The 14,685-nt window shown below is 39.5% G+C and overlaps 1 protein-coding gene across 4 annotated transcripts in view; it reads right to left on the bottom strand.

Moving 5' to 3' along the window:
• Window positions 1-474: 474 nt before the first annotated feature.
• Window positions 475-14,685, bottom strand: part of PSMD1 (proteasome 26S subunit, non-ATPase 1) — a 93,625-nt gene continuing 79,414 nt past the window's right edge. For 2 of the 4 annotated variants that reach the window (XM_024563723.3, XM_071220743.1), the window contains 5 exons: window positions 13,298-13,390; window positions 9,617-9,703; window positions 8,958-9,104; window positions 2,680-2,835; window positions 529-756 (listed from right to left, as the gene is read on the bottom strand). In XM_024563723.3, the coding sequence (XP_024419491.1) occupies window positions 2,689-2,835; window positions 8,958-9,104; window positions 9,617-9,703; window positions 13,298-13,390 (474 nt within the window). In that variant the 3' untranslated portion in view covers window positions 529-756; window positions 2,680-2,688. Of the gene's footprint in view, window positions 757-2,679; window positions 2,836-8,957; window positions 9,105-9,616; window positions 9,704-13,297; window positions 13,391-14,685 lie in introns of all 4 variants that reach the window. The other 2 variants (XM_045198071.3, XM_071220742.1) reach the window with 1 other exon arrangement.

The raw sequence follows: 14,685 nt of genomic DNA, 5'->3' as shown, positions 1-14,685 counted from the left end.
ATGACAAAAGGTGGAAAAGGACAAAGAAAAAAGACACATCATCAGACTCTGTAGCTAAATGAAACTAAATAATTTACATCTATTGTCCTTAACAAGGTCAAACCCAGGAAACAATAAGCAAAGCTTATTTAAAAAAAAAAATCTGGTCCTGGCTGGTGTGGCTCAGTGGATTGAGCGCCAGCCTGCAAACCAAAAGGTCGCTGGTTCCATTCCCAGTCAGGGCACATGCCTGGGTTGCAGGCCAGGTTCCCAGTAGGGGCTGCATGAGAGGCAACCACACATTGATGTTTCTCTCCCTCTCTCTTCGTCCCTTCCCCTCTATCTAAAAACAAAAAATAAATAAAATCTTAAAAGAAAAAGTGACTGAACTTCCTACCTATACAGACTACATTTTCCTTGGATCATTAAAGGGACTTCAATCAAGGATTTAGCTCTTGGGTTTAGGCATTTCATGGTGTGTATATGAGGAAGGGTATTAGATCCATTTATTTAAAATCCAGGCTGAAAAACAAACAAACAAACAAACAATTCTTGTCCATCTGGAGATTTTAGCATATTTATTTGAAAACCAAGTTCTGTGAAAGAGTACATGAAACAGTCATATATCTTTCTCCTTAACCATGGACTTGGAGACAGGTTCTTCAGCCAGCACAGAGGCAATGGTACATGCAGTGAATAGCGGGGCTCAACATGAACTTCCTCACAGGCATTTCCAACAGGAGCCTGGACAACCTTCTTCAGACGAGCAATGAGATCCTGGGGAAGGGGAGAAGGGAAGCGAAGCTAGGGTCATTCTTCCTTTTAAAATCATTTTTTAAAAAAGACTTTATTTTTAGAGAGAGGGGAAGGGAAGGAGGAGAAGGAGAGAAACATCAATGTGTGGTTGCCTCTTGCATACTCCCTACTGGGGACCTGGCCCACAACCCAAGCATGTGCCCTCACTGGGAATTGAACCAGTGACTCTTTGGTTCGCAGCCCGCGCTCAATCCACTGAGCTACAGCAGCCAGGGCTAAAATCATTTTTTTTTTTCTTTTAAACTAGTAGCTGTTGAAGTCTAAAACTAGCCCCTAACCCTGCCTATCTGGTTCTAAAATGCCAGTTTCTGCTAAGATAGACTCCAGTTTTCCAACTTCTATTGGACTGAATATTTTATCCTTTTGAAAATTAACAAGAATCTAATTTAAACTTCTAAGCCATCTTGTAGTAACTGCCTTGAAAGACTTCATCAGGGGGTTGGTTTTCAGTCAGGTGTTGTGAAAGGTTGGAGGGGCTAACAGGAGTCAGTTCTGCAGAGACTGAGGGCTCAAGGTTTCAATACAGCCATGTGCTGGCTGGGAAAGCTTAGGAAACCACCAAGGTTTCCTAAAAAGAGAAATTCTCTGAAAGGGAATTTTCAAGAGCAAGTTTAATAGCAAGAAAGTATAAATCATCCTCTCTCTAAGGTCCAAACTGTCTCTCAGAGGCTTGAAAATATTTTCCTGCTGTAATGGCAGGGTTTCTGCACATATATATGCATTCCTGTAAAGGCTTTCAATTAATTGCTAGTAAGTGTATAACACTTCTCATGGTGCTAGATTTTCAACCTTACATTTACATGTATTTTTCTTTTGTAATAAATACTGTTCTTACTTTCTTTATTTGTCTTACAATGTATTGATACTGGGGTGGAATTAGGGAGCCTTGATTATACATTTCATTTATTTTAAATACTTAAAAAGAAGAATTTATTTATTCATTTTTTAAAGAGAAGAGAAGGAAGGGAGAAAAGTGGCAGAGAAAGATTGTCAGTTGCCTCTCACACGCCCCCAACCGGGGACCGGCCTGCAAACCAGGCATGTGCTCTGACCAGGAACTGAACCAGCAACCTTTCGGTTCCTGGATGGTGCCCAACCCATTGAGCCAGACCAGTACGGCTGATGATACATATTATATGCATCTTCAAATATGTGATGACCATTCAAAAAATGGGGGGGGAATATGAATGAAAAATTTCAAATTAGATTATTCTCATCTCTTGTATCCGAAGACCACCCCTTTCAATACTGTTACAACCCTGGCACAATAATAATCTTTTTCAACTGGACAAAGCTTTGTGTTATAGTCTAATTGGCTCCAAGGCACCCATAGGCCCTGCCTCTCATACACATCAGATGTTCAATAGTTTCACTGAATGAATGAGAAGAGAGAAGAATCAGTGGGAAGTCCAGACCTGTGCTACTCCAAGCGTAGTCTCTGGACCAGTGCTGGCCCACAAACTGTAACTAATCTATAACAAGGAGCTTAAATCAAAATGTAAATCAACTCCATCATTGAGCAAACTGTCAGTTCAGCTGACTTCTTTTGAGGTGAGCAGGAAACAAGGCCTTTTTGATAAAAGAAGCACTGAGCAGATTTACATTCTGAAGCAAGCTCTCTACTTCCCCACAGACCTATAAAAACAGTTTGCAGACCGGCTACCTTCAACAGCAATGGTAGTTCACTTTAGGGTAGAATCAAAATAGAAAGAAAAGGAATTGGAGGTTACAACTGCAAGAAGAGGTCCAAAACAGTTTTAATACTGTTTAGGTAAATAGAGATTGAGCATAAAAAAAAAGGGAAAAAGTGAGACAATGTCCCTGCATAAAACATTTGTGAAGAACTGACAGAGATTTCCCTTGATGTACAATATTCACACACACCTGTGGTCCTTAATCATCAATATACTCAAATGGTTCTGGGGGTTCAGGCTCTTGTTCCTCCTCCTCGATTTTTGGGCCATGGGCTGCCACAGGTTCCACTAGCTCTTCAATGTCTTCACTGGTATCCTTCAGAATGATGATGCCTCCAATGGACAGCTGTCAACACAGAGCAGGGGATAAAGAGGCACAAGCTCCACTCGCATTCCAGATTGCTTCAGAATCTAGAGTGCTGTTTGTGAAACGGTACTGTAAGACTGCCTACGCTTTACTAGGTGAGCCAGGAAACCTGGGCGGTTGTGCCTGTGTGATGCCACACTGCTGACTTAACCAGACTGTTCAACTATAAGAGGAGGCTAACACCTTCCTGACCTATTCCTTTAGGTTAATCTGAGGCTTGAATGTCAACGTACATTACAAAGAACAGAGATAACTGTAAGCTATAAGGAATATTTAACCCAGTGGCTCTGGATGGTAGAATAAGTGGTACTGTTCTATTTGGATAATGCATCCCAATTTAAGAATAGTATTTCATGACCTGGCTGGTGTGGCTCAGTGGATTTTGTGCCAGCCTGCAAACTAAAAAGTCACTGGTTTGATTCCCGGTCAGGGCACATACCTGGGTTGTGGGCCATGTCCCTGGTAGGGGGGTGCATGGGAGGCAACCACATGCTGATGATTTTCTCCCTCCCTTCCCCTCTAAAAATAAATAAATAAAATCTTAAAAAAAAAAAAAAAAAAGAATAGTATTTCCCAGGACTAGCCTCAGTCTGACTGCAGGGGGAACGTTTATTGTCCAAATACAGTATTCTAATACCAGAGTCTAGTACCACACCTTGCTACTCAACGGTGGTCCTGGACCAGCAGCATCTTTATTACTTGGGAGCTTGTTAGAAATGCACAGCCCTGGCTGGTGTGGCTCAGTGGACTGAGTGAGTGCTGGCCTATGAACCAAAGGGTTGCCGGCTCTATTCCTGGTTGGGGCACATGCCTGGGTTGTGGGCCAGATCCCCAGTCAGGGGCACTCCAGAGGCAACCACACATTGGTATTTCCCTCTCTCTCTTTCCCTTCCCCTCTCTAAAAATAAATAAATGGAATCTTAAAAAAAAAATGCATAAAACTTGGCCCTATCTTAGATCTACAGAATCTGCATTTTAACAAGATCTCCAGGTGATCTGTATGTACATTAAAGTTTGAGAAGCACACTAGTCTAACAAACACTATTATTTGTGAGAAAACTATTATTTTGGGCACAAAAGATAATCCACAAATGAAAAGGCAATTTTTCTCTATCAATTTCAGAATGACAGAGAGAACAACATAAATACAACAGATATCTGAGTGCTTTCCACTTTAGCCTACAAAACGTTGTGATGTTCAACAATGAAGAGCTTATTAAGCCTTCTCTCAAACGTATTAGCAGAAGCTAAATTCACACACCAAACTCTGGTGTGCTAATCTTATTCTATTTGCTTGCCTGTGTGAAAGGAAATGGAAAGCTGCTCTCTGTAATTAAATCAGCCAACAGTGGCAAGGCACATCCGGAAAAAACATATTTCTACCAAAGCACATTACTGGGAAGAACAAGAAACACAAGAACATTAGTTAAGTGATTCACGTATGTATAAGCATCTCTGTAGTTCAACCTAATCTGATTGTTAACTCATCAGAACTCTGCCCTGCCACGCGTTATAAAACTGGTCCCTCATGAACTTCTAAACTGTTTTCCTTTTCTCAACACACACATACACATATCAGTGCACATTAATCTAGAACTTTTGCCCTTAAAAAGTTTGCTTTTTTTTGAAGAGAAGCCATTTTATTAATGGACCTTACCTTTACTACCAGTAGTTATCCGAGAACAGTCAGGGCACACGGCCTAATCCTACTAATCCTCCATGGCCTAAAGGTTTACTCAAACCTTCTAAAGGACCAAATGGAAATTAATGTTCTACTAAACAGAAGAAAATTCCCACGTTCACAAAGGGTGTCCTACAGTTTGGAAACATGGCTCCCAGTTATAACTGTACTATTTCATGCTTAAGTTAAATAAAATAATCCAACTCAAATCTTGCAATATAATCAACACACGAAAAGAGCTTTTTATAGCTACATGGTTTAGGCTAGTAACAAATTCTCTTAGTTTTTATCTGGGAATATCTTAATTCCACCTTCATTTTTGAAGAGTAAGTTTGTTGAATATAGAAGTCTTGGTTCAGAGTCTTTTCTCTCAGCACTTTGAGTATGTTACCCTACTGCTTTCTGGCCTCCCTGGTTTCTGATGACAAATCAGCTGCTACCTTACTGAAGGCCCTGGTACATCACCAGTTGCTTCTCTCTTGCTGCTCTCAAGGTTCCCTGTCTTTCAACAATTTGATTATGATGTGTCTGTGTGTGGATCTTTTTGAGTTTAATCAAACGTGTATTTACGGAGCATCTTGGATATGTAGGCTAATATTATTCACACAATTTGGGAAGTTTTCAGCCATTATTTCTTCAAATATTCTTTTATCTTTTTCTCTCTTTTTGGGAACACATCATCCTGTTCTGTGAATGCTGGTTTGCCCGATAGTGTTCCACAGGTCTGAGGCTCTGTTCAATTTCCTCTACCCTTTTTTGGAGGTTGTTCCTCAACTGACTCACCATCAGGTTTGCTCAACTCTGCTTATAAGTTACTGAACTCCAGTGAATTTTTCATTTTATTTGCTTTATTTTTCAACTCCAGAATTCTATCTGATTACTTTTTAATAACTTCTTTTCCCTGATATTCATGATTTAAAATTTTTTAAAATTGTTCTTCAACAACAGTTGTCCCCATTTTCCCACCATTCTCCCTGTCCCACCTATTCCCACCTCCCACACTCAATCCTAACCCCTCGTTGGCTTTGTTCATGGGTCCTTTACACATGTTCCTTGACGACCCTTCTTCTTTCCCCCATTATGCCAAGAAATTTGAAAACCTGGGTGACATGGACAAATTTCTAGAAAAATGTAATTTTCCAAAACTGAATGAAGAAGAAGCAGAAAGCCTGAATAGACCAATAACAGCTGATGAAATGAAGCAGTAATCAAAAAAGTCCCGGCACACAAAAGCCCTGGATTGTATGGTTTCAAAGAGGAATTTTACAAAACATTTAAGGAAGAGCTAACCCCTATCCTTCTCAGACTATTCCAAAAAATCCAAGAAGATGGAAGACTCCCAAACTCTTTTTATGAGGCCAGGATCATCCAAATCCCAAAACCAGATAAAGACACAACAAAGAAAGAAAACTACAGGCCAATATCACTGATGAACATAGACGCTAAAATCCTCAGCAAGATATTGGCAAACCACATCCAGCAATACATTAAAATGATCACATACCATGATCAAGTGGGATTTATCCCAGGGATTCACGGATGGTACAATATTCGCAAACCAATAAATGTAGTACATCACATAAACAAAAGGAAGACAAAAATCACATGATCATATCAATAGATGTAGGAAAAGCATTTAATAAGGTACAGTACCCATTTACAATAAAAACACTCAGCAAAATGGGAGTAGAGGGAGCATACCTCAACACAATAAAGGCCATACGTGAGAAACCTACAGCCAACATCATACTCAATGGGCAAAAACTAAAAGCTTTCCCACTAAGATGAGGAACAAGACAAGGATGCCCGCTTTCACCACTCCTACTCCACATAGTACTGGAAGTCCTAGCCACAGTGACCAGACAAGAAAAAGAAATAAAAAGCATCCAAATTGGAAAGGAGGAAGCAAAACTGTCATTGTTTGCAGATGACATAATAGTGTACATGAAAACCCTATGGATTCTACCAAAAAACTACTCAACCTAGTAAGTGAATTTCGCAAAACAGTGGGATACAAAGGCAATATTCAGAAATCGAAGGCATTTCTGATAATCACAATTTATTGAGACATCATTCGCATACTTTCCTTTGGTTTTATAGACATAAGTCCTTTAGTTCTTTAAATAAATTTTAAATAGTTGATTTAGTCTGTCTATTAATTCTAGGTTTCCTGAGAAAGTTTCTATTAATTATTTTCTTCTCTGTGTATGAGGCGTATTTTGTTTCTTTGGCTGTCTTGTAAGTTTTTGATGAAAACTGAACATTTGACTAATATAACGTGACAACTCTAGAAATCAGATCCTGCCCTATCTCTAGGGTACGTTGTTTGTTTTGTGACTTTTCTGAACTACTTCTACAAAGTCTGTATTTTTGTCATATGGGATCACTAAAGTCTCCACTCAGTTGGTCAGCTAATGATTGGACAGGGATTCTGTTAAACACTTGGAACCAATAAGTCTCCCAGTCTTTGCTGAGGAGATGTATGGGTTGAGGCAAAACTCAACAATCAACCAGGCAATTGGCAACTCTTCCTTAGCCTTCAGTTTTTGCTTGCACAGAGGCAGTCTTTTGACTTATAAATGAACAAGCTACCTGTTTAGTCCCTTGTCCTGTTGCAACTTCCTCTGACTTATTTTGAGCAAAGGCTCAACAATTATTTAATGTCTAACAGACATACTAATTTCCTCTTATGGCTTCACAACATTAAGTATGTATACTTTGCTGTCTTTTTTAAAAAAGATTTTCTTTATTTATTTTTAGGGAGAGCAAAGGGAAGGAGAAAGGGAGAGAACATCATTCAGTTGCCTTTCACATACCCCCAAACTGGTACCTGGCCCACAACCTATTTATTTTTAGGGAGAGCAAAGGGAAGGAGAAAGGGAGAGAACATCATTCAGTTGCCTTTCACATACCCCCAAACTGGTACCTGGCCCACAACCTAGGCATGTGCCCTGACTGGGAATCGAACTGGCAACACTGAGCCACACTAATCAGGGTTACTTTGCTATCTTTAATTCTTTATAATTGTTGAAAACACTGGGTGCTGTATACTACTCTATCTGTTCTGGATATATGTATATGTATATGTACATGATCTCCCACTTCACTGTCAAGAGCAGTTTCTAGATGCTGTTTGAATACACTCTCTGTAAACAAGCCACTTAGATGAACTGGGTTGCAGGTTAGACAGTGACTACATCTAAGATGTCTAATGGTGGTACCATCAATTCATTCATTCAACACCACAGACCAAGTACTGTTAGGTGCTAGTAATGCAGGATTAATAGGAGGTGGGAGGAGATCTCCAAGCTATTCTCTCCCCCTTGGCCTGATTGCCTGCTTCTTAGAGATGTCCTGTGACTTGTCACCACCACCAAGTAATATTTACTGAGGATTTACCATGTGCCAGACATTGTTTTAGGTGTTTTACCTACAACAATCTATTTACTCTTTATGACATTTGTAGGAGTAGATAGTATCACCATCCCAGTTTTACAGATGAGGAAAGTGAAACACGAAGAGATTAAACGACTTGTCTCAGTCATATAGTTAAGAAATGGAAGAGTAGAATACAGACTCAGTTTGGCCCAATTCCAGTTCTTCACCACTAAATACAGCTATTTTCCATTCCCTGCCCTTGTCTCTTCCAGTTGATAATACAGTCAGGTAAGACCCTGGCTCAGAACTCTACGAAAGAGTTGCCTTCTACTCACCACCATCAGGGACCACCTTCAAGTTGTTGAGAATGGGTTTACTTTTCTATAAGGAACTAGAAATCTCATCTATGACATTTATGCCCAGGATCTAGATGTATTATATGTGCCTACTCATGGCTCTCTAGTTTTCTGGATGTAAGAACCAGGGAAATAAGACGTTATCATGCTGAAATCTCTGATCATTTGTTTCTAACATAAAACATTCTGCCTTAGAATCAATTAAATGGCATAACAATCCTTATATAATTATAAATTCAATGTTCTAAGTGCTTGTGTATTAACTGTATTACCCTTTTCAATCTCTGCCACATTCCTATGAATTAGGGATAATAATTTTTACCTTAAAGTAGAGGAAACTAAGGCAGAGGGGTTTAGTACCTGGCCTAAGGTCACATAGGCTGTAAGTGGTAGAATCTGAATTCAAATTCAGGATGTCTGGCTCTAGAGTCTATGCGCCTAATCACTATCCTGTATTAGGAACTTCTATGGTGTAAGCCTTTGGTAGATGAAGGACATTTTCAGGGTTACACAAAGAATTATCTACATGGAATGGATGGAAATGTTCTTTCTTTCACTAAGAAATTTATTAGGCTAAAGAGCTTTTTCCAATGCTTTAGAGATTTATCCTTTTCTGTCACTATTATATTGTCCTATGAATTAATGTCTCTTGGGTATATAGCAGCTAAGGGCCATCGGTAACTTACTGGTTTGAAAGGTTGGTATCTACAGGTTTCTGGCATGGTCAGAACCTTCAGCTGGGCAGGCATAACTCGGGCGGGGTTATCCAATAACTGGAAGTTTGGTTCAGGCTCTTTTTTCTTTTCTTTTTCTTCCTTTTTCTCTGCCTCATCCTAGAAAATATTAAAAAATAGCTCAATACAGGTTCAATTCTGTTCCATATTGCTAAATAATGTTTGATAAATTTACTGAGCAACTGTTAGGTACAATAGGTAGTTAGGACTAGATATAATAGAGGTACAACCAAAGTATATCAGACTTGTAGGAGGGAGGGGGTAACTCTACTTGGGGGTAAGAATGATATTTAACTTGGTTTAAAAGGATGAGAAGGATTTTATAGCAGCAGAAATCAGGGAAAAAAAGGGTCTATGTAGTAAATGACACATTTTAGTCGTCATTTCTTCCAAGAACTCATTCCTGATTTGTACTATGAAATATTCTATTCTTCTCATGAATGGATATAATTTTTAAAGTTTCTTCCAATTAAAATGACATGAGTCTTTATATTTCAAACAGTGTAATTATTTAAAGGAAGCCAAGAACAAGGTATAATAATGTTTAAGGAAGAATCTAGACCATACAGAGATAGATAAATCAACTCATATGACCATCAAATTATACCTACCACTTCCATTTTCTCCTCTTCTTTTTTTTCTTTTTCTTTTTCCTTCTTTTTGGCCTTGGCAGTAATAGATAACACAGCTGTGGAAACCTAGAGAAAGTGAAGAGGGTAAATCTTTGCAACCCCTTATCTACATACAAATGTACAAGTCCAAGATAACTCAGTGCTACAATACTATTCTGTTTCCTGGCAGTACGTATCACAAAGAACAAAATAATTGAGGAATAAATCATGGCATTTATTCATGTAATTACTGCTATGGTCATCAGGAGAAGCTTTACTTCCCAAAGGTTTGTGTCCAATATAATTCTAATTTTTTTGGATCTGCAGCTTACCTTGGATGTGGATTTGCTATCATGAGCTTCTAGGAGAGATTTGGGTTCTGTACCCTTTATTACTTTACAGGGAAAGCACTGGAAAACATAAATTTCCTCCAGCTTTGGATGTAAAGATACTCTCACTGGACTAGATACTCTACATTGGTAACATACAGTGGGTGGGTGATTAGCTTTGAGTTACTCTCCTTGATGGGTCCAACTGAAATCAAAGGTGAAATCAGGATTGTGAAAGGCTGGGCAGCATTTTAAACTGACTTTGTTTCAGACCCAAAAGGGAAGGGGCTGAAACATAGCTGATGAAACAAGATGTTGTCATCAAAAGATATTCATTACCCATCACCCTCAAATTAGGTCAATTATATAATTATCCCTACATACAAAAAATTTACAGGAAATAAACAACAACTAGCTAATATGGAACATTATGTTGAGAGAAAGAATCACTTTCCTAAACACAAGGCATCACAAGAGGTATTTTGACTGAGAAAACTTCAGGGGCAAGTGCAGCTCTCTTCACTGATATGTGAGGACATCAATGAGTGTCCTCATACATTGTTGGCAGGAGTACAAATTGATTACATCCATTTAGGAAGAAATTCAATTAATACTTACAAAAATAATGTGTATTACTTTGATCAAACAATTCCACATCTAAGATCCTAACCTATAGGTATAATACTTGTATAAGTGCACAAATACATGTGTATGAAGACCCTTGTTCCAGTTTCATTTGTAACAGTGATGAGTTAGATATAATCTTAAGTGTCCACCAGATAGGGAACTGGTACCGTAAATAATGGTGCATACATAAAAAGATGGCTTTGCAGTTTTGGAAAAAATATGATCCATATACATGAAAGTTTTAAAGAGAAATTGTTTAAGTAAAAACAGTAAGAAGCAAAACAGTAGAAAATAATTCTATTTGTGGTATGAAAATTATTGATATATACAGAGAAAACATTTGGAAGAATTCACAAACTGTGATTCCTGAAACATGGCACTTGAATGACAAGGAAAGAAAAAGGGCTTTTACTTTATCTTCTTGTGTAGTGTTAGATTTTACCATAAATGTTACTTTAAAATATAGGAAGAAGTCAGGCGGTTTGGAAGGGTGTAGAGAAGGGGTTCTGATCCGCCCTGAGGTCTGGCGTAGCAGAGGAGACTCGCCAGGAAGCCTGCCTGACGAAGACAGCAGCAGAGCTGATGGAGCTGTGTGGGACCTGCCTAGCCCCCCGGGTAGGACTTGTGAGAGATGCTTAGAGCCAAGCTGTGAATGGGGATGCTGATCTACAGACTCCTGCTTTCCTGAAAGACGACTTCCATTAAGATGGCAGCATAGGCAGACATGGTTCGCCTCTTTACACAACCACAACAAAATTACAACTAAAATATAGAACAACCATTGCTCAGAATCATCATAAATTGAGTTGAATGGGAGTCTGAGAACTATGGAATTAAAGAGAACACATCCATCCAGACTGGTAGGACGGGCGCAGATGCAGAATGGGCTGGTCCCACATCCACGTGTGGTAGGTAAAAATTTGGGAGAGATGTCTTAGGAGTGAGGTCCCAGCCCCACACCAGGCCCCCCAGCCCAGGGTTCCAATTCCAGGAAGGTAAGTCCCCACAACTGCTGGCTGCAAAAACTAGCAAGGATTGAGTCCGTGGCAGAAACTGCTCAAGCCCCAAGCAGCTCCTCTTAAAAAACCCACACACTCACTTCTCAGATTCACTCCCTCTGAGCTCCAGCACCAGGGTAGCAGCTTGAAAGGCACCAGTGGTATACAGGGACAAACTGAAGTGTCTGGCATCAAGGCGAACAGAGGCCATTGTTCCTTTTCCGGGCACTCCCCAACAGAGCACATCCAAGCTGCTTTTCCATATGAATGTCCAGTCTTGGATCATACTTCACAACTTACTAAATCCTCTCAAACAAGCAGCAGCTGGCCACAGCCTAGATTCATAGCGTGACTTCTCCTGGGAATCTCCAAGCCCAGCACAAGTAGCAGTCATCTCAGATTGCTCTATAACTCAGGCAGAGTAGCCCCAGGCAAAACACAGGTGGGGACAGATCTTGGCCTTCACCACCTGGGAGACCTCAGGGCCAGTGCACCCAGTGGACAGCTACCGACCACGGTGGAGCACTACCACCCTGACCCTGCATGGCTGATCCTCCAGGGTGGGCGGATGTTGGTGGTCAGTGGTCAAAGCCAATCTCTGCAGTTGACTGGCTAAGGTAAATCCCTCCATTGACCTGCCAACAGCAACCAAGGCTTAACTATAAGAGGAGGGTATACTCAGCCCACACTATGGGCACACCTTGGGCACCCAGCTTGGTATATAGAAGAGGCCATGCCACTGGACCCTGCAGGACACCCTACTACATTAGGCCACTTTACCAAGACAGGGTCATAGCAGCTCCACCTAATACACAGAAACAAACACAGGGAAGCTGCCAACATGAGACAAAGAACATGGCCCAAATGAAAGAACAGATCAAAACTCTAGAAATGAGATAAATGAAATGGAGATAAGCAATCTATCAGATGCAGAGTTCAAAACAATGGCTATAAGGATGCTCAAGGAACTTAGTGAGGACTTCAGGAGCATAAAAAAGATCCAGTCAGAAATAAAGGATACACTAATTGAAATAAAGAACAATTTATAGGGAAACAACTGTAGAGTGGATGAAGCTGAGAATCAAATCAATGATATGGAACATAATGAAGCACAAAACCACCAATCAGAACAAGGAGAAAAAAAGAATAAAAAAAAATGAAGATTGTGTAAACAACTTGTGGGACAACTTTAAGTAATCCAACATTTGCTTCACAGGGGTGACAGGCGAAGAGGAAGAGCAAGAAACTGGAAATCTATTTAAAAAAATAATAAAAGAAACGTGCAAGTCTAGGAAGCAGAGAGAGTCTCAAACAAGATGGTCGCAAAGAGGCTCACTCCAAGACATTATAATTAAAATGCCAAAGGTTAAAGATAAAGGGATAGGAGGGAGTGTGGGGAGATGGATGAAGAGGTGAGGGGATTAAGAAGTACAAATAGGTAGTTACAGAATAGCCATGGGGATGTAAAGTACAGTATAGGAAATGGAGGAGCCAAAGAACTTCCATGCATGACCCAGGGACAGGAAAAGGAGGTGGGATTGCCTGAGGGAGTAGGGGATGCTGGGTGGAGGGAGACAAACAAAGGGGGAAAAATCAGGATGGCTGTAATAGCATAATCAATAACATATAATTAAAAAAAATTAAAATATTTAAAACAAACCCAAGCAAAATACTAAGTAGCTCCTATATATAAGTACAAATGCTGTTCAAAGGAACAAAGAACCTACCTTTTCCTTTTCTTTTTCTTTTGGTACTTCCAGAGGGGCAGGATATGCAAATGTAGATGGTTTACAGTTTGATTTATACTGAACTTTTGGCATCTGAAGAAATAAAAGAATTTCCTTCCTCCATTAAAATAATCAAAATCAAGATTTAAGTATTACATTCTCTTAACAAGCATACAAATGCAAAGAGATCCAGGTTAGATGTTCAATTACAGTGCTATTCAATTATGTCATCAATTCTCCCCTTAAAGGCATGTTTTCTTTCAGTGATTAGTTTTGAGGTGCTTTACAGAACTACCTGTAGTTCCCTATACTTTCCTGTAGCTCTGTGCCTTTGAATGGGCATCCCTTTATCTCATCTTTACTGACCTTGCACCTTGCTTGGTGGGTTAAGTCCCACTCCTGGTGTGAGCATCAGATCAACAATTACCTCTTTGTAAAGTGTTATGGGATTACCTAGTCTGCACACCTAACTTCCACATCACTTCCTTGTACCACACTAACAACCTATATTAGTGTGTATACAGTTTCCACACCATATAATCACACCTTACAAGAGTCTAACATGAGCCTAATGGAAAAGTCAGCTTCGTATCACTTATTTGACTAGGTTTAAAGTTCTCTTGTCTGAATTTTTCTGTTTATCCAGTTTGCACTGATAATGAATGGTCATGAGCATCATATGTACCAGGACAAGAAATCTTGTCTTTCCATCCCACTTTCATTGTGAAGAATGTAAACATAGATGATAAAGTTGTGGGCCAGAGGAAAAAGTCCCTAAAGATTCTATAAGATGTTTAACCACAATGTTAAAGATTAGGGATTGGGAAACCAAAAGATTCTTGTTTTGAGAGTTAAACTGCTCAATAGTCACACATGTGAATACTTTAATGACCAAACACTTAAAGGATAATTTGCTGGACAGTTATACTTTAAAAAAAAATCAATAAAATACTCAATCTTTATCAGCCTTTTTTTTTTTGCCTAAAAATTTTCCACTCTGAAAACAATAGAACATTTTAACAACAGTGATGACCAGATTTAAGAGTTATTTAAAGGTCAAAAAGGCCTGAGAAGATGGGAGAGCAAGATGGTGATGGAGGAACCATAGGACTGAGGAAGACCTAAGTACATACAAGCCCTATATTTAAAAAAAAAAAAAAAAAAGATGGTATGATGATAGGGGATGTATCACCTTAAGTGCCTTGACTTAAGTCACTAGTTTCTGTCAGATTCCCTGGGTCCTCACTGTTGGTCTTGTTTTCTGTCACAATCAAAGGGACATCCTCCTATTTTGATTTCCCTTCAGTAATAATCCTTTCCCCCATCAAATACCCTAGCATCAAATAACTCTGAAACATGTCCTTGTCTTAAACCTTCATTCCTTATTT

Source organism: Desmodus rotundus, chromosome 2 (assembly GCF_022682495.2).
Source record: "Desmodus rotundus isolate HL8 chromosome 2, HLdesRot8A.1, whole genome shotgun sequence".
In the NCBI taxonomy this organism is placed as follows: Eukaryota; Metazoa; Chordata; class Mammalia; order Chiroptera; family Phyllostomidae; genus Desmodus; species Desmodus rotundus.
This window is presented reverse-complemented; position numbering and strand designations above follow the sequence as displayed.